This window comes from Xenopus laevis, chromosome 8L (genome assembly GCF_017654675.1).
Source record: "Xenopus laevis strain J_2021 chromosome 8L, Xenopus_laevis_v10.1, whole genome shotgun sequence".
NCBI lineage: Eukaryota > Metazoa > Chordata > Amphibia > Anura > Pipidae > Xenopus > Xenopus laevis.
In genome coordinates this window covers 86,515,197-86,542,082 of record NC_054385.1, presented here as the reverse complement: position 1 = coordinate 86,542,082, position 26,886 = coordinate 86,515,197, and the positions used below count along the sequence as shown (strand labels likewise).

General features: G+C 37.5%; 1 protein-coding gene across 3 annotated transcripts in view; it reads right to left on the bottom strand.

Moving 5' to 3' along the window:
- txndc16.L (thioredoxin domain containing 16 L homeolog) overlaps positions 1-26,886 on the bottom strand; it is a 53,168-nt gene that overhangs the window by 12,396 nt on the left and 13,886 nt on the right. For all 3 annotated transcript variants that reach the window (XR_005963437.1, XM_041573050.1, XM_041573049.1), the window contains 15 exons: positions 23,281-23,363; positions 20,943-21,004; positions 18,850-18,924; positions 18,412-18,533; positions 17,742-17,832; positions 16,999-17,146; positions 15,105-15,271; positions 14,781-14,841; positions 14,524-14,641; positions 12,593-12,739; positions 11,058-11,117; positions 8,162-8,330; positions 3,789-3,925; positions 2,820-2,901; positions 1,056-1,194 (listed from right to left, as the gene is read on the bottom strand). Coding sequence is in view for 2 of the 3 variants with exons in the window: in XM_041573050.1 (XP_041428984.1) it covers positions 1,056-1,194; positions 2,820-2,901; positions 3,789-3,925; positions 8,162-8,330; positions 11,058-11,117; positions 12,593-12,739; positions 14,524-14,641; positions 14,781-14,841; positions 15,105-15,271; positions 16,999-17,146; positions 17,742-17,832; positions 18,412-18,533; positions 18,850-18,924; positions 20,943-21,004; positions 23,281-23,363 (1,661 nt within the window). In the remaining variant the exon portion in view is untranslated. The remainder of the gene's footprint in view (positions 1-1,055; positions 1,195-2,819; positions 2,902-3,788; positions 3,926-8,161; positions 8,331-11,057; positions 11,118-12,592; positions 12,740-14,523; positions 14,642-14,780; positions 14,842-15,104; positions 15,272-16,998; positions 17,147-17,741; positions 17,833-18,411; positions 18,534-18,849; positions 18,925-20,942; positions 21,005-23,280; positions 23,364-26,886) is intronic.

The following is a 26,886-nucleotide window of genomic DNA, read 5'->3' as shown; positions in this document are numbered from 1 at the left end:
GTTTTCATTATGCTTTGATGCTATTCATTATTAGATAGACAACTGAATTTGAGACTGTATAAGCAGGGTAACTTAATACTTTTAAGCTCAGTCTGGATCTCATTGATTCTTAGGATACTGACTAATTGTGCCTAGTGTTATACAAAATTTACACATCTGCACCAACATAATAATGTTCTGGGAGTCCATCAAACACATTATTTGCACTATAATCAAAACAGATAGGATCCATTTCTCCCATTAAACTGTTTACTTAAGTAATAAGGACATTTTTAATCAATACAAATCATGGAATGTTGAGTTCAGCTCAGCCTATCACTGGCTATTTAATAATTGTTGTTATAGGAGAGATGTTCCAATCCAATAGTTTAGGTGCTAAGTGATTCATAGCGGATTTTTTTAATGCTAAATGAGAGTAGCAATAACTCTTTTATTAATTGGCCACACTATAAAACACTTATTCACCTACATGAAATCTTGGACCCTACACTAGATTTTCACCCAATGCTGTGACCCATATGAACTGCACTACTACAGTGAGCAAATGAGTTTGTATCGCTTAATTCATATATGCTATGTCACTTAATTACTCCATCTAGGGTTAAATTAAAAGGCAGGTAATAATGGCGGGGATTACACAATTAAAGTTGTTAATGCTATAATTCTGAGTGGCAATTTTCTAGTTAGTAGATATTTTTAGGATCCCTGACCCGCAGGTAAAGAAACTAGGGCAAGATCACTCCTAGAAAAGGATTTCTTTCCCCCTTCACCTATAAAGATACATGTGAACCCCAATTACTATTCTATTATATAATTCAGAAACCATCTGCAAAGAATTTCAATACTATTGTTCATGTTATTTACAAGCCTTGTTAACATTACATTCAAAAGTATTTTTGTAACTTTTAATATAAAAGGTGAATTCATAACTGACTGAAATTTGTCTTCCAAAAGAAAAATGCTTAAATAAAAGGGACTGATCGCTCATGTTCACTTCAAATAATCAGGGCAGGACAGGCAATTCTCTAAATCTCTCTTATTTACACATTACTTACAAACTCTCCAAGTAATTCCAATTTGACACGGTGAACGATGTCCCTTTCGGCAGTATGTTGGAGTGTAGCACTGTGTACTTGGTTACTGTTATGCCTGGCAAAAAGTAGAGCAGGGGGAGCTGTGCCATACTTTTTTGACCTACAAGAAGAGAAAAATGGTATTTTAATAACCAAAAATAAATGACACCAACCATTCACATCAATAACAGCAAAGAGGCATTAGTAAACAATAATACATCTGTACTTGTGGATTCAAAAAGAAAGAACTGAATGAAATTAACACATGATCACAGAGTTCTAGTTCTCAAAATGTGACATAACACTTTCTGCTGTTTTCTCCAAAAGAAATTAAATTCAGTGCTCTGAACTGCACTGGTATTTTGTTTACCTATTTGTTTACTACTGAACAATGCAATCTCAGATATACAGATCGAGTTACCATTTATCCACGGATTGTACTTAACAAAACATCAGGTTGAGATGAAAAATCAATTGCATTTAATAGGTATGGCCATATAACGGTGACCCCTATCACAAATGGCCATATTGTTTTAGATATGTGGACAACCAGACCCAATCATCCCAATGAGCCCAAGCAACATATGGGGGCACATTTACTAAGCTTGAGTGAAGGATTAGAATGAAAAAAACTTCGAATTCCGAAGTTTTTTTTGGCTACTTTGACCATCGACTACGACTTTGAATCGAACGTTTTGAACTAAAAATCGTTAGACTATTCGACCATTAGATAGTCGAAGTACTGTCTCTTTACAAAAAAAATTCGACTACCTACTTCGCCACCTAAAACCTACCGAGCACCAATGTTAGCCTATGGGGACCTTCCCCATAAGCTTTCTAAGCATTTTCTGATCGAAGGAAAATCGTTCGATCGATGGATTAAAATCCTTCGGATCGGTCGATTCGAAGGATTTAATCGTTCGATCGAACAATTCTTCCTTCGATCGAAGTAAATGTGGTAAATCCTTCGACTTCGATATTCGAAGTATTTTACTTCGATGGACGAAAATCGAGGGTTAATTAACCCTCAGTATTCGACCCTTAGTAAATGTGCCCCTTAGTGTGTAACTTCTGTTTCCTGTATTGCAGCATGGAAGTCTGGAAGAATATGAACCAAGTAGTGTCACCAAAGACTTTTGCAGTATTATAGAGGAAACCAGCAGATCAGTCTGTAGCAGCAGGCAGGTAACATGCTAAACAGTTAAATCATGCCAATCATACAAATACATAACACATTCTTAGAGGCAGGCTTATTATATATTTTCTATTCTAACTTATCTTCATAAATGAATGGAAGTTCATTTTTAACAGCCTTGGGGCATAATAAAGCTCCAAAAAATGTGAGTTTTTTTTCCTCTAAAAATTTGCTTTTTCCATTTAAAAATTCAACCAGAAAAAAATTGAGGCTTCATAAACAGGCCCCATACTGTTGTGCCCTATCAGGCATTTTTTTGGCTGTGTAAATAATTATTAAAGCTACTGTGTACCACTTCTGTTTACATCTGGCAAAAACCTGAATATAATATCCATGTGGATTGCCAGTATTCAAATAAGTATTTAAACAAAGCAGCCCATGGGGCCTTTAGGCTGAATATCCAGACATCAGCCTGCATAAAGCTACATTTAGTTAGCAAAATATTATGATTACGTTGCCTCTAGATGTCATGGCATTAAAGTACAAACTGAATACATACTTTACTCTGCAGCACAAAGCAACATGAATGGAATATGAATGTAAAGACTCACAAGATCATGGCATTATCTTCATAGTAGACTCCCAAGCTTATAATTCCCCGGAGATGTTTGCAAGCCTCAAAATATGAATCGACTGTTGCGTTGAAAGAAATTAAAAATGTTGGTTTCAGTTCAAGACTGTGTAAGACAATAGAAACTGTGCATTGAAACAGGTATAAAGAATGTATAACACAGGAGACAGCTGTAAAGGTGATTGGACAAGTTATAGTATATTGGAATTTTGTATGCAAAGCTTCAGTAGAATATTATATTATATGATTATATATCCTTTAAAGGTGAAGGAAAGGTTAAAGCACTGGTGGGAGGTGCCAAATGTTACGCAACCCCCCCCCCCCTCAGTAATTAAAATCACCTACCTGATACTTGCAGTGGCCTGGGGTAATTTTCAGCAAGCACCACAGTGTGACCATCTTCTGTTTCTTCTTTTTTCAATGGCGGCACATGCGCAGTAGAGTGAAAAGGATGTCTTTTTTTGCTTATAGTTAGCTTGCCACTATAATGCTCATGTGCACCCATGCAAAGAAGCGGGAAGAAGACTGCAATGTGGTGTTCACTCAGAAGATCCCTAGGCTGGGGTATCAAGTCATCGATTATAATCACAGAGGGGTGACTAAAATTTAGCACTCCCCAGTGATTTAACCTTTCTTTCAGTAATTTTCTTTCAGAAAGCATTTGGCATTTAATTCCTCAAAATATGGATCCTATATATGTACCCGCTTATTGCCTACAAGGCAATGTTTAACCATCATAATACAGATATACATAGAGGTTTGTGTGGTCTGTGAGCTGCTGCACTAATCCACTTATTAAAATAAGGTCAAATAAGAGCTTCAAAGCTTTCAAATGTATATACCTCGTGCATATTTTCCTTGTCAGCAGAACGGTTTCAGAACTGAAGCATTTACTAACCAAAATATACATTGTAATGCTGCTATGATTATCTGCTAAACGAACACTTACCTTCTTTCATATTTTTTTTAAAGATTCCCAACACTGAAAGATTATGATAAGGCAGCAGGAACGGATTACGATTCCCACTGAGAAAACTTTCCGCCTCCCCGTAAGAAAACAACTCTAAAGGGCAGTCTACCTTGGCTCTGCAAAGAAAAACATAATATAGGTCATATAAAATCTGCTTATCTGGAATGTTGTGACATTCACAAAGGTCACTAACTTCTCCAGCGATCACTTTCTTTTCGATATTTATAGTTAAGCTTCTAGATTTTTATAAATCTTCTGCCACGAAGAATAAATAAGGTTTGAATTGAATTACTTTATACCCCAATTTTATAACAGGATAATAAAAGTTATGTTTTAATGTTGCTATTATCTGGTCAATGATAAGGTTATCTCAGACATACGTGATGTAGATTTGTCATTCCCCTGGTTTATATAAATATCACAGCTGTCTCTATGGGTGGTGTTACTGTACTGAATGATATGTAGTGATAGATGGTTCCAAGACTACTAACCTATTTTGCTATTTACTCATTTAGAAAAATGTGCTAATAATCTCAAATTCTATGGATTTGCATTTGGTTTTATCCATCCACTCTGATATATTCTCTAGGTTGGATTAGCAGAGATGGATGTATTTCTGTTATCCAACAGTTTCCAATGACACATTTAGGGGGTTACTTATCAAAGGTTGAGTGTTAAGAGTTTTTTTATACCTTGAATGAACTCGAATGGTATCTTATTTAAGAAAAAACTCGAATGTGAAAACCTGATTCTGTGCGTTTGAGTCCTGCAACCCGAAAACTAGAATTGCTTGATTCATTTGAGTTTTCAGGCAAAACCCTCCAAAAGTTAACCTCTTCAAATGGTTCAAGGGACCTCTGCCATTGACTTCTGCATGACCTCAACAGATTTTAGGTGGTGTATTTTCGGATTCAAGCTATTTTCAGGGTCATGGTATAATAAATTTTGAATATTCAATTCAATTGCAACTTTGGGTGACTTCAGAAACCAAAGCAATCTGAGTGCCATCCTGCCGGCGATTCACATTCTAGCCAGCGGGAAGACATTTCGGGGGATTAGTTGCCTAAAGAAGAGGGCATTTGTCACTGGGCGACTAATCTAACCAAAACACTAAGTGTGCCACCACCCTTAGAGCTTTGTCATATAGGGTGACTGAGCTCGTTTTGCGGCCCATGTAATTGCCAGCTCAGTTAGGCTAGCATTTGGCCCTCAATTGCCCTGTATGGTATTTGCTTAGACCTCACTGGTTTACTTGCAGATAAGGCAATTATTGCACAAGTGTCTGTTTCCGAGTGCTAATCATTTGATCTCTGAGTGCACCAGCATATTCCAAGCAATTACCATCTAGGTTAAGGGAGAGGAATGAGCGTTGGGCTACCTTACTGGAAATCATAAGTGTGGCAAAACGCCTAGAAATCGATCCTTATGCCATTGTCCGTACAGTGATTTCTTAAAAATATTAAGATTATTATGGAAATAATGCACATCAACCAAATATCCAATGGCAGTCCATGCATTTGGACACAGGGTGATGCAAAAGAGCCCTAATGTCCTTACTTCTGTGGTTTCTAATACTGTTCTTTTCCTGACAATATAAAGGTTCATGTAACCTGGTGTTCACTGCTGACTTCATACAAAACGCATATAAAAACCACTATATAAACCAAGGCAGCTGGACAGCATAGGCTTGAGTGCTTTTTGGCCTGAAAATGCTATGAAATAAACCAGGTTCTCACTGTGACATTAGCCTAATGGAAGACGTGCCCTGAGACTAAGTGGGTGGTTGTTTTTATATAAAATAGACCAAAAGACACAAACAATATTCATGAGCACACTAACATACCTCCCAACATTTTGGAAGTAAAAAGAGGGACAAAAAATTTTTTCGCGCACGTAGCGCAGCAAATTTTTTGACCACACCCCTTTCTGTTGCCACACCCCCTAATTACCATGTTAGTTTTACAAAATTTGGCAGGTTATGAAAGTTTGAAAATATTTCTCCTGTGTTTTTGTGTCTCAAAATTGTTACAAAGTATCTTATTTGCACCTGTTCTGGGCTCTCTGCTAAAAGCCAATTAAGTGAGAAACTTTGTTTCTTTTTCTGGCTGTTCAGTGCAGAGAAAAGAGGGACTTTCCAGTACAAATGAGGGACTGCGGGTTGAGCTGTCAAAAGAGGGACTGTCCCTCCGAAAAAGGGACAGTTGGGAGGTATGCACTACAGGTATAGGATCCCTTATCCGGAAACCCGATATCCAGAAAGCTCCGAATTACGGAATGGCTGTCTCCCATAGACTCCATTTTATCCAAATAATCCAAATTTTTAAAAATGATTTCCTTTTTCTCTGTAATAATAAAACAGTAGCTTGTATTTGATCCAAACTAAGATATAATTAATCCTTATTGGAAGCAAAACCAGCCTGTTGGATTTATTTAACATTTAAATGAATTTCTAGTAGACTTAAGGCATGAAGACCCAAATTACGGAAAGATCCGTTATCCGGAAAACCCCAGGTCCCGAGCATTCTGGATAACAGGTCCCATACCTGTACAACGAATTTCACTTGTACTCAGTTAAACCACTTTAAAGTACTAAACTGTGGAGCTTATTTATAAACACTGGGCAATTTTGCAGTAACCCATAGCAAACAATTAATGACTGGTGTTTTCAGGCAGAAGTTAAACATTTGATTGGTTGACTTGGGTTACTGCCCCGATGCAAATGTGCCCAGTCTTTATAAATGAGCCCTATATGCCAATACAATTAAATAGTATACAGTTTTTGGGCTACTATTCCATTATGGAAACAAATAAAAGCTTTAACGAAAACGGATGTTTATTTATGATATTGTAAGGAAGTTTGCAATTGACTAAACAAAGAATCAGTGGTCTAAATAGAAGAAAAATGCTAAAGTACACATTTTAGTAATAAATTCTAGCCTTTAAAATTTCTGGTGTCAAGCACCACTGATCTTAGATAGCAGTTAAATTGCTGTCTGGAGACAAAAGAGGAAGGCAATTGATTCAGAAGCCAACAAAATAAAAACACCAGTAACTTAGATTGCTTTTGCCTAAAAGATACTAACAGTTACATTCAGGACAACTTCCTCTTTAAGTTCAGTAAAACCAAATTTTTCTCAGGAATACGGGCTTCTGTTCTCATGAAAAAAACAAGCTGACTTTGTGAACCGAAAAAAAAAGCCAGATGCCATTCTCTTCTAGGAACTGCTGTTTCCCGACCACACAGTCTGTTTATTATATTATAAGTTTATGCAATACTGGACTTCACTTCTAATCCAAGCAACAGAAGATCATTAAGAGGCATCAAAAGCAGGAAATTAACTGTAATCACTTGTTAAAATTATTTTACTCCAATTAAAATGCAGTTGCATTTTTAACATATGTTTTCTATTAAATTACAGGTCAAAATGTTGTTCAAATTGTATTACTTTAGAAAACAGTGTTCCTAACTACTTCGAGTTTTTCATATAGTCTTGTCATACACCAACTGATTTTGCCATACTATTCCACCCGATTCATACCATTATCATTCCATGTTTGGAGCCCCCCAATAAACGATCTATATGTTTGTGAGTATCTGTGCAAGGCCTCCAAAATAGCATACCTCCCAACTGTCCCTTTTTCGGAGGAACAGTCCCACTTTTGACAGCTCAACCCGCAGTCCCTCATTTGTACTGGAAAGTCCCTCTTTTCTCTGCACTGAACAGCCAGAAAAAGAAACAAAGTTTCTCGCTTAATTGGCTTTTAGCAGAGAGCCCAGAACAGCTAACAGGTGCAAATAAGATACTTTGTAACAATTTTGAGACACAAAAACACAGTTTAGATAAGGAGAAATATTTTCAAACTTTCATAACCTGCCAAATTTTGTAAAACGAACATGGTAATTAGGGGGGGTGGCCACAGAAAGAGGTGTGGTCAAAAAAATTGCTGCGCTACGTGCGGAAAAAATTTTTTTGTCCCTCTTTTTACTTCCAAAATGTTGGGAGGTATGAAATAGTGTTTTGGCCATCTGAACGTTGGTGCAATTGCGCAAGCAATCTAAACTTGTACAGATTCATCTGGCAATTCAAAACAATATAGGGCTATCATTTTTGCATCGAACCTGTCATCATTCAACTTCAGACACTATTGGGCCAAAGCACTAAAAAGAAGTGTCTGAGCCCATCAGCTAATTCAGCGCAAACTGGAAATCTCCATTTCTGAACAGACATCAGAACATCTGTACAGCCCCTGTAAGACCAATTTTAACTGTATGAAGAATTTCCCTGTGATTATCAAAATGATTGTGTATATTCAGCATCACAGTGTGAGAAAAGACTAACAGTAATACTTACAGCATACTGAATCTGAAGAGTTCCTCAGCACCCAGCATACCAGTATATTCCAATGGATCCTTCCCCATATGGTAGATCTTTACCACAGGGATGTTACTAACATTTTGCTCACTGCAAATATTTGGCCAATCTGCACAGTTAACTCTGGTTAAAGTCATATCCAGTTTGTCTGTAGAGTGATAGAAAATATACAGAATAAAGGTCACAGGATCTAACAGAAATAGGCAGGATAATTGCAGGAAACAAGAGACAACACTGAAGTTCTTTGTACAGATTCCCTACATTGCTCTAAAGAAATATGGCAGAATAAGTCATTCAAGTCCTTTTAAATGAAAAGGTAGTGGTTGAGTTTTTGAAAGCAGTAGGATTATTAATTGTAATCTTTACAAAAATACAATAGATTATATAAAGAGATATAATATATAAATATGTCAGGGCTGTTTTCTTTCCGGTGGAATAATGTAAAAGCACATTTTATTCAAAATAAATACAGTCATTTAAAGGGGCATCACACTTTTGGACTGTCCATCTCCTTAACATGAAATTTGCTTCACTCACCTAACTCTGTATTTATTGCTTACTCTGATCACTGATATGCTTACAATCAGGCACATTTAGCGTATGTGTAATTTAAGTCACATGATCTCATTAAGCCCCAGGCCCTGTACTTCAAGTACTGTTTTTATAAGTTAACAACAGGCAGTTGTCCAGGGATTTTGTCCACCACTCATCTCCTGTCTGATCTCTTGGTTGGCTTCCTACTGCTGGTAGGCTACATATTTTCCCACCTCTATTGTTAGCTTTGCACTGAAGCCAGGATATTTGTGTTATCTACTTGGCTTCAACATCTTTTTATAATTGAAGTTAATAGCCTTTAATTTATGACCGCCTGTTACCTTTAATGTATTTTCCAAATATTCCACCATAATGCTCAGGGGCAATTACTATTCTAAAGATAACACCTAAGGAGACAGGGACAGTAGATAAGGTTCTGGGTGCAAAGAGTATTAGGGTACAACGGGTCAAATGAATCCTACACAAAGAGTAGTACAATAATTATAAAACATTAATCCTATTCAGCACTGCGATGAAAATAATAGTTGGAAAAATGAATAAACTAGTAGTAGCAGACTATAGTTTCTTCAGTGATTATTGCACGCAATATACGTGGATGAGCATCAGTGAGTGTTACACATTTTTAACATCTAATACATGATATACCTAGCGTATTAGGCTGTATGGTTTCTCCCATAGCATTGACATTGTAATTTCACTTTGTAAACACACCAGTAGCTGTATTTAATTTTAAACGGACTTGCTGATATATTTACGTATTTTTACAATATTGCATGCTTAGTTGAGCAATTACAGAAATACTGGAGTAGGCGGAAATTGGCCTAAAGGCCTTCAATATCTGCTTACGATATGCATGAGTTATGATTCATACCCAAGTCTTTGTTTCGCCAGGTGAAAACCTACTCTGTTTAAACTGGCTGCAGAATCATACTAAAGACTGCATAGATGCATTCAATTACAGTGCCTTAAAGCTCTCTGTTTGTAAAACTCCGGATTTACACAAGACTAGTATATTCTTTCATGTTACTTTCATGTGTAACATAATATTATAGCAAGACTTTGCTTTGGAAAACAACAGTGCAAATATATTCATTTGATAAATGGTTTATGCAATACTGGATTCATTCTAATTCTTATCAGAAGATCATTTAGAGGAATCAAAAGCAGGAAATTAACTGTAATCGCCTATTAAAAGAGAACTAACCCCTAAAAATGAATATGGCTAAAAATGCCATAATTTATATACTGTGTTTATTGTATCAGTGAATAGTTTCAGCTACTCAATAGCAGCAATGATCCAGAGCATCAAACTTCACAGGGGGTCACCATTTCGGAATGCTCAGTGGGCTCTGAGCAGCTGCTGAGAAGCTAAGCTTTAGGGTTCGTCACAAATTATCAAGCAGAAAATGAGGTTGGTCTATAACAGGGGTCCTCAACCTTTTTTACCCATGAGCCACATTGAAACGTTAAAAGAGTTGGGGAGCAACACAAGCATGACAAAAGTTCATGGGAGTGCCAAATAAAGCATATATCTGTTAGTTCTATGTGGACTGTTAGCCTACAGGAGGCTCTGTTTTGGCCATTAACTTGGTTTTTATGCAACCAAAACTTGCCTTCAAGCATGGAACTGAAAAATAAGCACCTGCTTTGAGGCCACTGAGAGCAACGTCCAAGAGTTTAGTGAGCAACATGTTGTTCATGAGCCACTGGTCTATTATATAAGGCTGATTATTAAATCCTGATGCTAGTTTCTCTGGTTGCTACGCTGCCATGTAGTAATTATCTGTATTAATTATTAATGAGCCTTATATTGTGACATTTATATTCTAATGTGTACTGTATATTTTGAGTTGGTCCCTAAGCTCAATAAGTGACAGCAGCACAGAGCATGTGCAGTGAATCAGCAGAAAAGAAGATGGAGAGCTACTGGGGCACCTTCAGAGGCACAGATCTTCCCTGTTAAAGGGCTGTGGTTGCCTTGGGCTGGTACAGAAACCCAAAACATAATGTACAACATTTCTACCCTACTTATTTGGTTAAGCTGTAGTTCTCCTTTAAAATGCTTTGAATCCAATTAAAATACAGTTGTATTTCACATCCATTAAGCACGTTGTATAGCATTTTTCTAAGAGAGTGGTTTCCAAACTATTTCACAGTGTTTTCATTTATCTGTATCCTTGTTTTAAACTAAGGGGGCTCTGACCTGAAAACCACTGCCCTAATACCTTTAGTATAGCAGCACTAAAAAGATGAAGCAAGACATTGATCGTTACTATTTCAAGTAAAAATGTTACCAAACTTCACAGAAAAGAAGCCATACCTTTATACTTTTCAGCCATATGCACAAATGTTTGCAGCAGAGTCAATGATATTGCTTCCCCTAGAGAAAACATAATGAACTTTATAGTTAAACTGACCATTAATGTATAGCTACAACTGACTGTACACACACACACACAGATGTTTTGTAGGCAGAAACACACAGAGACAAAAAATGTCTTGCAGTTGCAGCAAAAGGGATTTTGCTACTAAGACACAAAGCCATTTTAGGTACTCAGCACTGAAGAAATTCCTTGCTTCTGACTTGGCACAACACATACACTTTGATGCTAAAGTTCCAGACTCGGCAAAGATATAAATGCAATGCAGTTGCAGCTCCAGACTACACACAAACATACATAATTGGCATCTCCAGTCTCAGGTTTTGCTTAAACAGACAAGCTAAGAAGGAATACAAATATTTCTGGTCTGTTAAACCATTAATTTAAATTGCCAAAATGTGTGCAATGCCTAACCCACTTAGATTAAAACGGTGGTTCACTTTTAAGTTAACTATAAGTATGTTATATAATCGCCAATTCTAGTCAACTTTTCAATTGGGCTTCATTATTTATTTGTTTATAAATTTTAAAAAATTTTTTTACTCTTACCAACTTTCAAATAGGGGTCATTGACCCCTTCTAAAAAAAAATGCTCTGTAAAGCAACAAATGTATTATTACTGTTACTTTTTCTTGCTTTCCTTTGCTACTCATCTTTCTTTTCAGGTCCTCTCCTATTCATATTTCAGTCTCTTATTCAGATCAATGCATGGTTGCTTGGGTAATTTGGACCCCAGAAACTAGATTGTGGAGATTGCAAACTGGAGAGCTGCTGAATAATAAGCTAAATAACTCAAAAACCACAAATAGAAAATGGAATCCAATTGCAAATTGTCTCAAAATATCACAGGCAACATCATAATATAAAGTTAATTTAAAGGTGAACAACCCCTTTAATGTGTATATTAGTGTGTATTAGTTTAAGTCATTGTAAAGGCTGGCTAAAGACAAGTCCATTGTTCCAAATTGACCTGTTGTCTAGTAGAATGGTTTGCCACACAATTCGATGGCCAGGTATAACAAGTAGTATTTCAAACTTAAACTGGGGATGTAAAACTTGCAGTCTTTCATTTATTATAATAAGAGACAGATGTCAGGGAATACTAAAAGTTGAACAATAAAAAATGTATAATAAGGGAATAAACATTCATAAACAAATGAGATATAATGTAAACAAAGGCTTCGACTTTTTCCTTCAGTCCTAAAAGGCTGTATCAGACACGTAGCATCATCATCATGACTAGGACTGCAAAGGCAGCATTGATTTACGGATTATTTGTAAATGTACAAACAAATTCTGAAAACAGTATTAGTTTACACTTTACTATTTCTTGCACAGCTGATATAGACTACGTGTAATACTATAACAATGCAGCAGTAGTCAGCTGTTCTCAAGTCTAAACTTGAGCTCCCACAATGCCTTGCATATTCTTGCATGCAAAATGTTACAATGTGTAAATGGACAGAAATCTTACAGCTTGCATAGTATAAAACCATTGACAGGGTGGTGTTTGACAACACTTGCTTGAAAGTTTCTTCTGTCAACGAGGGCACTAGATGGAGGGGCAGGGTCCGCTTTCTGTCTCTGTACACAGCTTCTGCAACTTCATCATCTTGAATTTCTGTAGGTGTGGAAAGTATGCACAGTTTAAATATTTCTGCATTAATGTATACACATATGTACTTAAACAAATAAAGAGTCTGTAATGTAAGTTTCTTTGTGTGTAAAGAGAAGAACCACAGAGTGCAACAGGCCATGTAAGCCAAATATGCAAAAATATCTAAGTGTAGCTTTTCCATATTATAATAAATTCAGGTAATGTGAATGTGGTGTATTGGGGCTGTTGACCATAGCATACTCTTGCAATCACCCAAAATAATGGCAAGCCCACTCAGTAAGGTTCAGCTGGCCCATAGCCAGATTCATTTTAAGGCTTTCCCAGACAAATCAAAACACATAATACAATCCTAATCCTATCCAGCACAAACTATTACACAGATTATTTTTTTCCATCTACCATGGTGTAAAGGCTTAGCATCTCAGACCCTACTATTATCTGTAAGGTTAAGTTGCAAGTTTGTTTGATGGTTTACCACAGCAAAAAATGCCACCCACCCACAGCAACAAACCTAGTCTCCTCCATTCAGTGCCTATACACTAGGGGTTTCCAAAACTGTGTCACTGGTGCTCCAACAAGTGAGTGAGAGGGTCCAGTGTTGAGATTGATGAGATTGTGAGATTTTCTTACTCACAGTGCACATTTTCTAGACACCAAACTGCAGCACATTCTGGATTTTAAGGTGGCTAACACTTCCAGGTTCACCTTTGGTGGATTATAAAGTAAATGTTTGACTATCCATGATTTTAATTTAGATATGTGAACTTCACCAAGTGATTTAAATATCCTTCTGTGACATTTTGGGGCCGATTCACTAAGCTCGAGTGAAGGATTCGAATGAAAAATACTTCGAATTTCGAAGTATTTTTTTGGTACTTCGACCATCGAATTGGTTAAATTCGTTCGAATTCGAACGAAATCGAACGAATCGAACGAAAAATCGTTCGACTATTCGACCATTCGATAGTCGAAGTACTTGCCCTTTAAAAAAAACTTCGACCCCCTACTTCGGCAGGTAAAACCTACCGAAGTCAATGTTAGCCTATGGGGAAGGTCCCCATAGGTTTGCTAACCTTTTTTTGATCGAAGGATTTTCCTTCGATCGTTGGATTAAAATCCTTTGAATCGTTCGATTCGAAGGATTTAATCGTTCGATCGAACGAAAAATCCTTCGATCGATCGAACGAACGTTTAGCGCTAAATCCTTCGACTTCAATATTCGAAGTCGAAGGATTTCAATTCGAGGGTCGAATTTCGAAGTATTTTTAACTTCGAAATTCGACCCTTAATGAATCTGCCCCTTTAAGTGTCTATTTGCATATCATGGCCAAAATAAACTTAATTCGGAGATCTCCATACAGCTGGTCACACTAGCATATTTATAGTTATTTATCTTTATTTTAATTGTAGCCAAAAATCAAGTGTTGCTGTTTTAAACAAAGACATTGCACTAACCATTACTTAGGATGCACCGAACCCAGGATTTGGTTCCAAGTGCCTGGCAAAACCAAATCCAAAAACATCAAGTGCCTTTTCATCACACATTCAAGAAAGTAAAAAATTTTGAGCCATGCGCTGCATGCACGGTTTTCTTTCCCCCTTCCCCCAATTTACATATGCAAATTAGGGTTCGGATGCAATTCGGTATTTGCCAGAATCCTAAAATAGTGGATTTGGTGCATCCATAAACTACTAATAAATATAAACATAATTATTCCATTGAGGAATTTTCGTACTACATTTAATAAATAATCAGAAACACTATAATCTTTGGAGATCCTCATTACCTTGGTCAACAAAACCAACTGTCTCCTCAGATTTTTCATACTGCTCCAGGTTAGATTTTTCAATAATATTTTGAATGTCTTGGGTTTCTTCCATCATCATGTATCGGACGGGGCTATCCTATGGGTATATTGAAATTAGTGAAGCTGTAAAGCTTGTACAATATTAGTTGCTGATTTTACATAAACATTTACTGCAACTCTTACACCTCTCTTTATAAGAAATACATTTGATTGCTGAGCGAAGCAAAATAACTCACCTCTTCTGGTCTTTTTACTGCCACGTTACAATTTGTTGGAATTGATGTAGAAGCTTTTTCCCTGTAAGAACAACATTCAATTGAATGAAATGAAAATTTTAATCAGTCTAGGCAGAATCAAACCAGAACAAAATTGTTTTTGAGTCTCCAGTGGTACAATTTGGGATGAGGGAACTCTCTGAAGGAACCCTACAGTTTCTTTCTCCCTTAAAAAGAATTACATCCAATTCAACCTGTCAAACTAGCATTCTCTCTAAAAAACCTTTAGAAACAAGTTTGTGGATTTGCAAGCTTTCCTGTTGTGCTACAGATAGGAAAACAAACCTCAGCAGTATCCCTATCCCTGCCTTTCCCAACAGCTGCCAGGCCACATGCTCTGCCGTTGTTCTATCAAACTCATAGGTTTCTTGTTGACTGAGAATGAAAACCATTGGCAAGCCAAGTTGCAGGTGAACACTTGTAACTTTTTCAGGATCTCCAGAAATTTCAGTCTAGAAGGAGAAAGAACAAAATATTGAGCAACCCTACAACAGGAAAGGGGCAGATAACAGATGTGTAGTTTGTAGATTAAAGTTCACATCAAGTACACGTCTATGGGGCAAATTCACTAAGCCGCGAAGCGCCGAATGCTAGCGTTAATTCGCTAGCGTTTGGCATTTTCGCTACTGCGCAAATTCACTAACGAACGCTGGCGTAGTATCGCTAGTGTTACTTCGCAACCTTACGCCAGGCGAATTTTCGCTAGCGACGAAACTACGCAAATTCACTAACTTGCGCAGTGTACTGAACGCTACCTTTTACGCTAGACTTCCTTCGCCACCTCAGACCTGGCGAAGCGCAATAGAGTAGATAGGGATTGTTTAAAAAAAAAGTCAATTTTTTTTCTAAGTCCCAAAAAACGCTGGCGTGTTTTCTACATGATGGCTGATAGGCTGAAAAAGATCGAAAAATTTTTGGGGCTCCCCTTCCTCCCCCCTACATTTCCTGACTCGTGGCAACTTACCTAGACAGTGGGCACATGTGTAGGGCAAAATAAAAATTTTATTTGCTGATTTGAAGGTTTTCTAGGCATTTGTAGTGCAGATACGTGTTCATCCATTGAAATTTGAATTTCGCGCCGTATGCAAATTAGCCTTCGCTAGCGTAACTTCGCTTTATATAGCGAATCAACGCTAGCGCAACTTCGCAACCTTATGCTACCCCTGTGCGCAACTTCGGATTTTAGTGAATTTGCGTAGCCCTGGTGAAACTACGCCTGGCGAAGTGCGGCAAAGTTGCGCCTGGCGCAACTTCGCATCTTAGTGAATTTGTCCCTATAAGTTTTAAATGTGTAATACTAACACAACTAATATAAATACCATAACTGTCAAATTCAGCAGTTTATGAGATAGTCAAACAGATTCCAGCACGGTAGAATTATAAGGGCTATTTACAATTTGTGGCACCGAATGTAATGTGGCCCCCCATCCAGCCCCCTAATTTACACATCATTCAGACATACAAGTTAGGGTGTAACAGTGCTCTACTCTGATTATAATTAAAGAAGAAGTTTGCCTTCAATTAAAAAAAAATCCAATACTAAAATATATCAACAACATTGATGAAGTGACGCTCAGTCACGAAACGTGTAAAGCTGGTTCTCCTACCCGTTTATATTTCTGTATTTTAATATGGATCAATAAAGATTTATTCATTTTATTCAAGTTTGGTTTCCCCAGTTCCTGACCCGGTGATGTCATCCCTACTATCAAGTTTGTCTTGACACAACATTCTAAACCAATATTCTTTTTTAACCATTTTGTGCACTTACAATTATTCTTGCATCAATTTTCTGTTGCAAATTTGCACCTATACATACAAAGTTCCCCCGTGTTTGTGCTAATACTGAAAGCAATGAAACTGGGGCATGAAGATTATAATTAGTTTGGAATCATTGTAATGAACAGTAGTCACTTCTAACACCTATTCAGTTGAGCATTTCTTTGAATAACCAGGAAGCATGGACCATGGGTCAACCAGCAAGAAATGTAGACAGTGTACCATCTGGTTAGAAAACTTTCCCATCTATGATACATAAAGAGAAGAAAACATAAAACATACATTCCAGACTCATTACATGCCAATCCTCCGGCTGTATTCCAATTACATGGAGCAGAAAATAACTACATGCAAGAAAGAGTATAAACTGTACTGGGCCCCACCTCCTCATGAGACATACCACAAGAGGAGCATCCATGAGTTTCAGAAAGCGATGAATATTTACTATAGTCATTTCCTGTTCCATCATTGTTCTGGGACACTTCTGTGAGTGGGCTGTTATTCTTCTGCAGTGGCTAAAAAACAGCTTTGCACTGTCAACATTGGTGCTGTGTGGCAAACATACATATTTATGGTTAAAATGGGGAAAGCATAATCATAGTTTATAACAGAAGTATAAAATATGTATCAAACATAATATACAACACTATGGTCCTAGTGACAAGTTTATAATGTGGAATACAACTGAAGTAGACTGCACTATTCTTCAGCTGTTCTTCACAGAATAAAACTGGAGTGCCCTCTGCTGGATATAATATACAAATATATTGAAAAAAAACAAGCATATTACAAATGAGTAAAAAGAATCTTTGGACAACTATAGTCACTAAGGTCCCAGATATTAAGAACTGTACCTTATTGCACACTAAAACTGTGTCCAGTAGTTGTTTTATCCTGTGTTGTACAGTATCTTCAGCGGGAATAACAGCTTTGATCAACCACAAAAACACAGGAGAAAAAAAAGTCAAAAGCCCTTTTTGCTAAACTGGTCATTTATAAAAATGTAAATAAGTAATTTTTGGAGAAAGAGACACAACACCTCTAAACTAAAAGGCAGTCTTTCACTGGTAAAATAAAATTTCCCCTGTGTTTAGAAAAGGTAGCTTTAATATAGTACACCAAAAGGAGTTCTGGAATACATACCTTATGTTTTCCAATAACTTTGTTTCTGTGGTTAAAATAAATTGGTATTTGGTTCCATACACAAAAGCAGTCTCCATGACCGATCTATGTTCTGTGGAAAACAAGGGTAAAGCAGCAAGTCTGCAAATTACTTGTCGCAAGGATGTCACAAGTCTTCACAACACTCTAGTAGTGACATAAAAGTCTAGAAACTGGTGGGTACAGAGTACTATCAGCTAACCTCTTAAGGCTGAGGAAACACATAGTGATGGTTCCACTGCTCTCAGCCTGTGTTTGGCACCTCTGCCTGTTTTTCTTGCAGGCTAAGAGAAACAGGTTCTCTCCCTGCACTAGCCCCCTTGAGCTGCACAGCTTCTGTTTGCATGCAGGCATACACAGCAGAGCAAAGGTCAATCCAAAAACGAGAAAGCAGGCATTTCCAGGCCAACTGGAAGCTGCACTTTTCTGTGGAGATCAATGGAACTGCAGCACTGAGCAGATCTGCTCCTCTCAGCCTGCAAAAAATGGCTCTATGTGCCGTGGTTCTAAAAACACCATATTTATATTAGATTTCAATACATGACTGTGCTTGTGTAGATACATGGAGTGCAACACAGGATAACACATTTCTTACATCACTCTTCAAACAGCACGTTCCCCAAATAAAACCAAATCCAAACTATTACACTACCTGGTATTCCTATTGCTTGAACATAGGCAAAAATGAGGTCTCGTTTGCCTTTCATAGCATTTTCAATATTTTTGTGCTCCATAGAGGTGGTTATGTATTTAACTTCATTATAAAGCACAACACTGAAAGAAAAATAGCTCTTAGTTATTTGCATTGCTAAAGCTTGGTGATAACTACAGGTCATACAGGTACAGATATGGGACCTGTTATCCAGAATTTGTGGGACCTGGGGTTTTCTGGATAAAGGATCTTTCCGTAATTTGGATCTTCATATCTTAAGTATACTAGAATCCTGTAAACATTAAATAAACCCAATAGGCTGGTTTTGCTTCTAATAAGGAATAATTATATCTTAATTTGGAGCTTTCTGGATAACAGGTTTTTGCATATCTGGCATTGAATAACTTAACAGTCAGTAATCAAAGATAATTTACTTACAATAAGACATTGGCCACGATAGAATCAACATCAAAGAGTGCATCTGCTGGGAATTCTCTTACCAACTTTGTACCCCTAATACAAGGACATGAATAATTGCAAAGACAATAAGTATTAACCACAAATTTAATTTCATCCTAAAAGGCAAATACTTGCTTGTAAAAAAAAAAAAATCATTTTTCAAAAACATTAAAGGTGTCATGATTTTTATGGTGTAGATTTTATTTCTAATTTACACTGTTTAAACTGCAAATAATTCACTTTATGAAATTTATTTCCTGAAACAATAAGTGTATTTTTTTTAGTTATAATATTGGTGTGTAGGCAGCCATCTCAGGTCATGTGCTGAAAAATGGATTACAGTGCAGAAGTCTGCTGGAGCTGCCAGTCCACATAGGGGCTACCAAATAGCCAATCACAGACCTTATTTGGCACCCCAAGGGACTTTTTCATGCTTGTGCTGCTCCCCAACTCTTTTTACATTTGTATGTGGCTCATGGGTAAAAAAAAGGTTGGGGATCCCTGCTTTAAGGCATTCGCAGAGTCACAGCCAGCACCACAGGTATATACACTGGTATAAAGTATATGCAAGTAACAATATGCAGCGAGCGATAGTAGCAAAGATAAAAACAGATTCCTTCCTGGATGTGTAGCGTTACAGGGCCTGTACTCTGGATGGGGGAAACAATAGCATTTTTCTAAAGGTGGCAATACACTATAAAATCTGCTCGTTTGGAAAGGTCGCCAAACAAGCAGATCTTAACCCGATATGCCCACTAAAAGTTGGGCGATATCGGGTGAATCTGAACGTTTGGCCCCGAGGATCTGATTACAATGCTATGAATGGGCGCCAATGGATTGCAGGACCACATCAACTAGCCGATGTGGTCCTGGATCGTAGAAAAAAATCAAACTTGATCGATATCTGCTCAATTTTTGGTCAGATATTGATCGGGGGGACCCATCGGGAGCCCACACACATGGGCAGATAAGCTGCCTAATCAGTCAAGTGCTGTGATCGTTGCTCCAGGAGAGGAAAAATACTATTGTTTCCCCCATCCAGTATAAACAATTTACAATTAATGAAAGGCTGACATTGAAATTTTATTTGATCTTGAATATTTTTTTCACATTTCTGACGAGAAAGATTCAGCAAGAGCAAGAAGAATTTTCAGATTTGGATAGACCTCCCCCTAAGTATAATGGTACACAGCAGCAGTACTGTGCCTAGAAAGTAGTGCCAGAAGTATAAGTATAATAATAGCAGGCCTGCTTAGATCTCAGCTATCTGGGCTCTCTCAATGCTTAAAAGAGAACAAAACTATGAATATGGTTAGAAATGCCATTTTTTATATATTCAGCATCTTTATTGTAGTAATGATCCAGACCTTCAAAGTTGTCACAGAGATTCTCGACTTGAATTTTGTGTCTGATACATGCACATGCTCTGTGCTCTGAAAAGCTGCTGAGAAGCCAAGTTTATGAGTTGTCCCAAAATCAAGCAGATGAGGAGGTCTGCCTGTCATATAAGCTCATGCTATAGGGCTGATTATTACATTCTGATGCTAATCGTGCTGGTTTTTAAGCTGCCATGTATTAATAATTAAAATTATTTACTAATAAGCCTAATATTGTGCCCTTTATGTTATATATATTCAGTATATTGTGCATCGGTTCCTAAGCTCAGTAAGTGACATAATGTACAACATTTCTGCCCTACCTCTTTAGTTAAGCTTTAGTTCTCCTTTAACAAACATTGCCGTGTATAAGTATTCATAAGTAGTATAAGTAGTGAAACGTGTAATATTTGTAAATGATTCCTTGTGACTGAAATTTTTTCTTAGTCCATGTATGCATTGCTCAGCCAAAAAATTCTTTAACACCCAGACTGGCCCTTGTGTGTCAGTAAGCTATTTACAAATTGTACTTCCTAACTTGTTACCTTGATTTCTTGTAAAACAGTTGGTAAGAACATATAGTGGTAAAATATACTTTGGCTTAGAGTGTTTATCTCAATTTAAATACGGGGGAAGCAGACCGCAACACTTTCGTGCTTTACTTATTTAAATGATTAAAAATTGCGACACACACACCTAAACAAATATGCATTCTCTTCACCACAGTACTTTTGTAGGTCTTCTTTGATACAATTAACCTAAAAAATAAAAATAGTTATTCGAATGTTATGATTTAAAACAGTTTTTACAATTTATATTGTGTACAACACATGCATTCTAGATGTGTGGCATAAAAGTTGTATGAATTCCCATAGGGAGGAAGCACACCGGACACTTGGCTTTGTCTTTTAGAACATTTATCACAGCAGAGTTGGCACAAGCTTTCGGGGTCAACCACTTCCTCAGGTGCAATAAAAGTCAAGTGAACACAGTTGCATTAAATACCTGTAACACCATGGGGCACATTTACTAAGCTTGAGTGAAGGATTCTAATGAAAAAAACTTTGAATTTCGAAGTATTTTTTTGGGTACTTCGACCATCGAATAGGCTACTACAACCTTCGACTCGAACTAAAAATCGTTCCACTATTCGATAGTCGAAGTACTGTCTCTTTAAAAAAATACTTTGACTACATACTTCGGCAGTTTAAACCTACCGAGGTACAATGTAAGCCTATGGGGACCTTCCCCATCACTTTTCTAACCTTTTTTTGATCGAAGAAAAATCCTTCGATTGATCGATTAAAAATTTTCGTTTTGAAGGAATCGATCGATCGAAGGATTTAAATTCGAGGGTCAAATTAGAGGGTTTATTAACCCTTGATATTCGACCCTTGATAAATGTGCCCCCATATGAGCTATCATGTGATACAATTTAGCCCTTAAGTGCTTGATCCCATTCATAGTGAATTACATGAATCCCATAATTCATGAAGAAAGGAAGAATCCCTTTAGGAAAATTCATTGCCTGCAATATAAGAATAAAAAATATAAATAACTAGATTAAGATATTCTTGTATCAAATAGTATTTGTATCAATATTTTTAAAAAAGTACAGTACAATTGAGAAACTAACCACTTCAATTAGTAACTCCACAATTGTAGCATAATAAAAGATTTTGTTACATACTATAAAAAACATCTCAATTTAAAACTTTCATTTTATCACATAGGTGTTAGGGAATCTAATATTTCTATCCATACTTCTTTGCGCTGTAACAGCTGTTTTCTTATGTTACCACCCCTATTGCAGGCAATGAATTTTCCTAAAGGGATTCTTCCTTTCTTCATGAATTATCGGATTCATGTAATTCACTATGAATGGGATCAAGCACTAAAGGGCTAAATTGTATCACATGATAGCTCACATGGTGTTACAGGTATTTAATGCAACTGTTTAATGTTAGAAAAGTGATGCAAGTATGTTTTGGCATAAAAGATGTAGCATAACACTATTTTGTTTCAGGGTATTGTACATCAAAAACTATCTTTTTTATACACAGGGGTTTCTACATGTGAGTACAGAGCTATGTTGCAGTTTTCTGTACACAGACCACATCAGGCACAGAAGCTGTTAATATAACTATAGCTGTACACAGGGCAGAAAATAAAATATTTATTTTGCTTTGTTTATTTGAACAAGTAATGTATACGACATGTTTCAGACAAAGTTAAATCTGCCCACACACGTTTATACCAGCCTTCCTATAAAGTACTAACCATATTGCCTAGTCAGTTAAACCTAGGGTTGCTGAGACTGCTAACATTTCATAAAACTTTGGAGATTTTTAAAGGGACACTGACATTTATCACATCGATATGATCTTAGAATCTGAACAATCTACCTTATGTTCTGTACATTTGAAGGTACATTTAAAGCGATACTGTCAGGGGAAAAAAATTTTTTCAAAATGAATCAGTTCATAGTGCTGCTCCAGCAGAATTCTGTACTGAAATCCATTTCTCAAAAGAGCAAACAGATTTTGTCAATTTCCCAGCTGCCACAAGTCATGTGACTTGTGCTCTGATAGACTTCAATCACTCTTTACTGCTGTACGGCAAGTTGGAGTGATATCACCCCCATCCTCCCCAGCAGCCAAACAAAAGAACAATGGGAAGGTAACCAGATAACAGCTCCCATAACAGCTGCCTGGTAGATCTAAGAACAGCACTTAATAGTAAAAACCCATGTCCAACTGAGACACATTTGGTTACATTGAGAAGGAAAAACAGCCTGCCAGAAAGCATTTCTCTCCTGAAGTGCAGGCACAAGTCACATGAACAGGGGCAGCTGAGAAATTGACAAAAAGTCTAGCCCCATGTCAGATTTCAAAATTGAATATAAAAAAATCAGTTTGCTGTTTTGAGAAATGGATTTCAGTGCAGAATTCTGCTGGAGTAGCACTATTAACTGATGCGTTTTGAAAAAAACATGTTTTCCGATGACAGGATCCTTTTAATATAGCAATATTACCTTAGCTACAGAAATGCCATAGTCTTGAAGTGCAGCAGCAGACTTTTGCAGGTCATCCAATAAAATAATATTAGTGGGGAAATCTGAAACAAAAAAGGAAAATGTAAATTTACCAAATAAAGGCCATTATATTGTAGTGCTTTCCATGTATAGATTATAGACATAAGCAAACACTGTAAGACCTAAGGGTATGATATCGAACTTAGAAGTGTAATATAACAATAAAGCTGTTGTGCACTTTTTATAGGGGACCCGTCACCCAAAATAATGATTCAAAATCCTATGTTATTATTTTATTATTATTATTAACATGTATTTATATAGCGCCAACATATTGCGTAGCACTGTAAAGTAAATGTGATTATTCAACTAAATCACATGAATTATATACATAGAACATATGGAGTTACATACATCACAATCAATACCGGTACAAAAAGGTGAGGAAAGCCCTATGCATAGGCATACAGTCTAAAGGGAAGGGAGTAATACACAAGGTGTGGGAGTGGGCAAGATCGAATTAAGTGGGTGAGAAATGTGGTATTGTATGTGGTGTTGCGTTTGGTAGTTAAGCAGAATGAGGGTAGGCTTCTCGAAAGAAGTGTGTTTTCAGAGATTTCTTGAAAGCAGAAAGGCTGGGAGAAAGTCGGACAGACCGTGGGAGAGAGTTCCAGAGGAGAGGTGCAGCCCTTGCAAAGTCTTGAATGCGAACATGTGAGGAGGTAATGAGAGAACAGTTGAGTAGCAGGTCAGTAGAGGAGCGTAGTAAGCGATTGGGTGAGTATATAGAGATGAGTTCAGAGATGTAGGGTGGGGCAGAGTTATGAAGTGCTTTGAAAGTCAGTGTCATTAATTTGAATTTGATTCTGAAAGGTAATGGAAGCCAGTGCAGAGATTAACAGAATGGCGAGGCAGAGGAGGAGCGGTTGCTGAGGTATATGAGCCTCGCAGCAGTGTTCATTATGGACTGGAGAGGGTCTCTGTAGGGGAAGGCCAATTAAAAGATGAGTAGTCTAGACCCAATATGATGAGAGTGAATAAGAATTTTGGCAGCACCTTGGGTGATAAATGATCGTATTTTGGATATGTTCCTTAGGTGGAAGTGACATGATTTAATAAGTGACTGGATATGAGGCGTGAATGACAGGGCAGAATCTAGGATAACCCCAAGCCACCGGGCCTGGGGAGAGGGGGTGATAGTGGAATTGTTAACTATGATGGATACTTCCGGGATGTTACTGGTGTTAGTTGGAGGAAAGAGAACCATTTCAGTTTTAGAGAAGTTTAATTTAAGGTAGCGTTGTGACATCTAGGTAGACATAGCGGACAGGCAGTAGGAGACGCGAGTTAGGAGTTCTGGGTTGAGATCAGGAGATGAGAGATAGATCTGAGTATCATCAGCATAGAGGTGATAGTAGAAACCATACGAGTTGATTAATTTGCCAAGGGAGGAAGTATAGAGGGAGAATAGTAATGGTCCCAGGACAGAGCCTTGAGGAACTCCAACAGAAAGACGTAGGGGAGAAGATGATACTCCATTGTAGGAGACACTGAAGGAACGATTGGTGATGTAAGAAGAGAACCAGGACAGGGCTGTGTCATGAAGGCCAAGCGAATGGAGGGACTGGACGAGGAGAGGATGATCTACAGTGTCAAATGCGGCTGAGAGATCAAGCAGTATTGGTAGTGAGAAATGATTGTTGGCTTTAGCGGTTAAAAGGTCATTAGTTAGTCGAGTCAGGGCAGTTTCCGTGGAGTGTTGTGGCTTAAAACCAGATTGTAGGGGGTCCAGCAGGTTATTGTCAGAGAGGAATGAGGTTAGTCGGTTGTAGACTAGGCACTCAAGTAGTTTAGAGATGAAAGGTAGCAGAGAGATAGGTCGGAGGTTGACAAGATTGGAGGGATCAAGAGAGGGTTTTTTCAAAATGGGAGTGACAAGAGCATGTTTTAGTTGAGAAGGAAACAGTCCAGTTGAGAGCGAAAGATTAAATAGGTGAGTTAAGGCTTTGATTAGACAAGGATTGGTATTGTGGAGAAGTTTTGAGGGAATTGGATCAAGTGGGCAGGTGGTAAGGTGAGAAGAGGCCAGAAGCTTTGAGACTTCCTCATCAGTGACAGGGGTGAAGGCGCACAGGAGAGACTGGGGAGTGTGGAGGGAGGGTGGTGGAAGTCTAGGGGGGTGGAGTAGTGTAATGTCCCTTCTGATAGTGTCAATTTTGTTTTTGAAGTGCTCAGCAATATCTTGGGCAGAGACAGATGTGCATGGAGGGGGTGGAGAAGGGGAAAGGAGAGTGTTAAAGGTGGAGAAAAGTTGTGCTGTTTTTTTAGAAAGGGAGTTAATGAGTGAAGTAAAGTATGTTTGTTTGGCTTGGAAGAGGCTGGTGTTATAGGAGCACAGGGCAGATTTGTAGCTCCAAAAGTCTGATTCTGAACGGAATTTGCGCCAGCGACGCTCAGGTGCACGTGAATGTCTTTGGAGCGCTTTTGTATGAGCAGTATGCCAAGGGTGAAGTGGTTTGGGTCTAGAACATTTAGTTTTTATAGGAGCAAGCTCATTTAGGGCAGTGGTCAACATTAGTCAAGCAAAATGAACTTTAATTACGCTATATAAATTATTTGAATCTTGTTTCCTTCAGTCTGGGAATTCATAATTATAGCAAGCAGGCAGGAGCCATTTTGTGGACACTGTTATTAAGGCAAGCCTTGCATCTTCTCAGAATCTTGTTTGTGCACCAGAATGGGGGACCCGATGTCCATCCCCATGCCCTGGCTACACAATTAAACGGTGAAAAGAATGGAGGAATGTGTGGAGAGCAGCGACATCTAGGAAGTGCTAAATGGAAATTGAAAGTAATTGTCTGTCCCGCCTCTATATCTAAGGCATGGGGGGTATTGGAGGTGTGCCATAAGCCTTAAAATATTGAACATCCTGCTTGAGTGGCTATCTAGATACATGTGTATCCAATTTTAAGGGCATTTATTAAATTAGACTGCAGACCAAGCAAATTAGCAGAATTACTTTTTCTAGAAATGCTTAAAGAGTCAACTGAGCTAATTGCTTCCAAACATTTAGTCTGAGATTTGCACATTGTGCAAGCTACAGCCATCAGGAAATCCTTTCAAATCTGCATGTCATGATTTGTGGTCTATTTCAGTATGTTCACTGTAATATCTGAATTGCTGAAATGGTTTGAAAGGTAAAATCAATTATATATCCTTATTTATCAAAATTAGATTTTTTTTTTTAATTTAAACAAACTCTAATGTTTGCTTATTGATTAAAATGAGTTTGCAAATCTAATTAAAATTCATGAGTTTTAGAGCAAAAAATTCAAATCGTAGTAAAATTCCAAATTCGAACGTTGATAAATCAGCCCCATAGTGGCAAACTAAGGAAGTCTCCAATGCCATGTTTTAGCTAAAAATATAATATAACAAAAACAAAACATTTTTTTTTCATTTTTTGGTTTATTTTAAAGCAAGGTGAATATTGACCCAATATGTTTATATATATTATTAGTTCTTGAGAAAGGGTCCGTGCGATCTGAAACATGTTGTGAGAACAATAAAGTTTATTGCAGCAGAGTCTGCAGTATGCACCTCCGC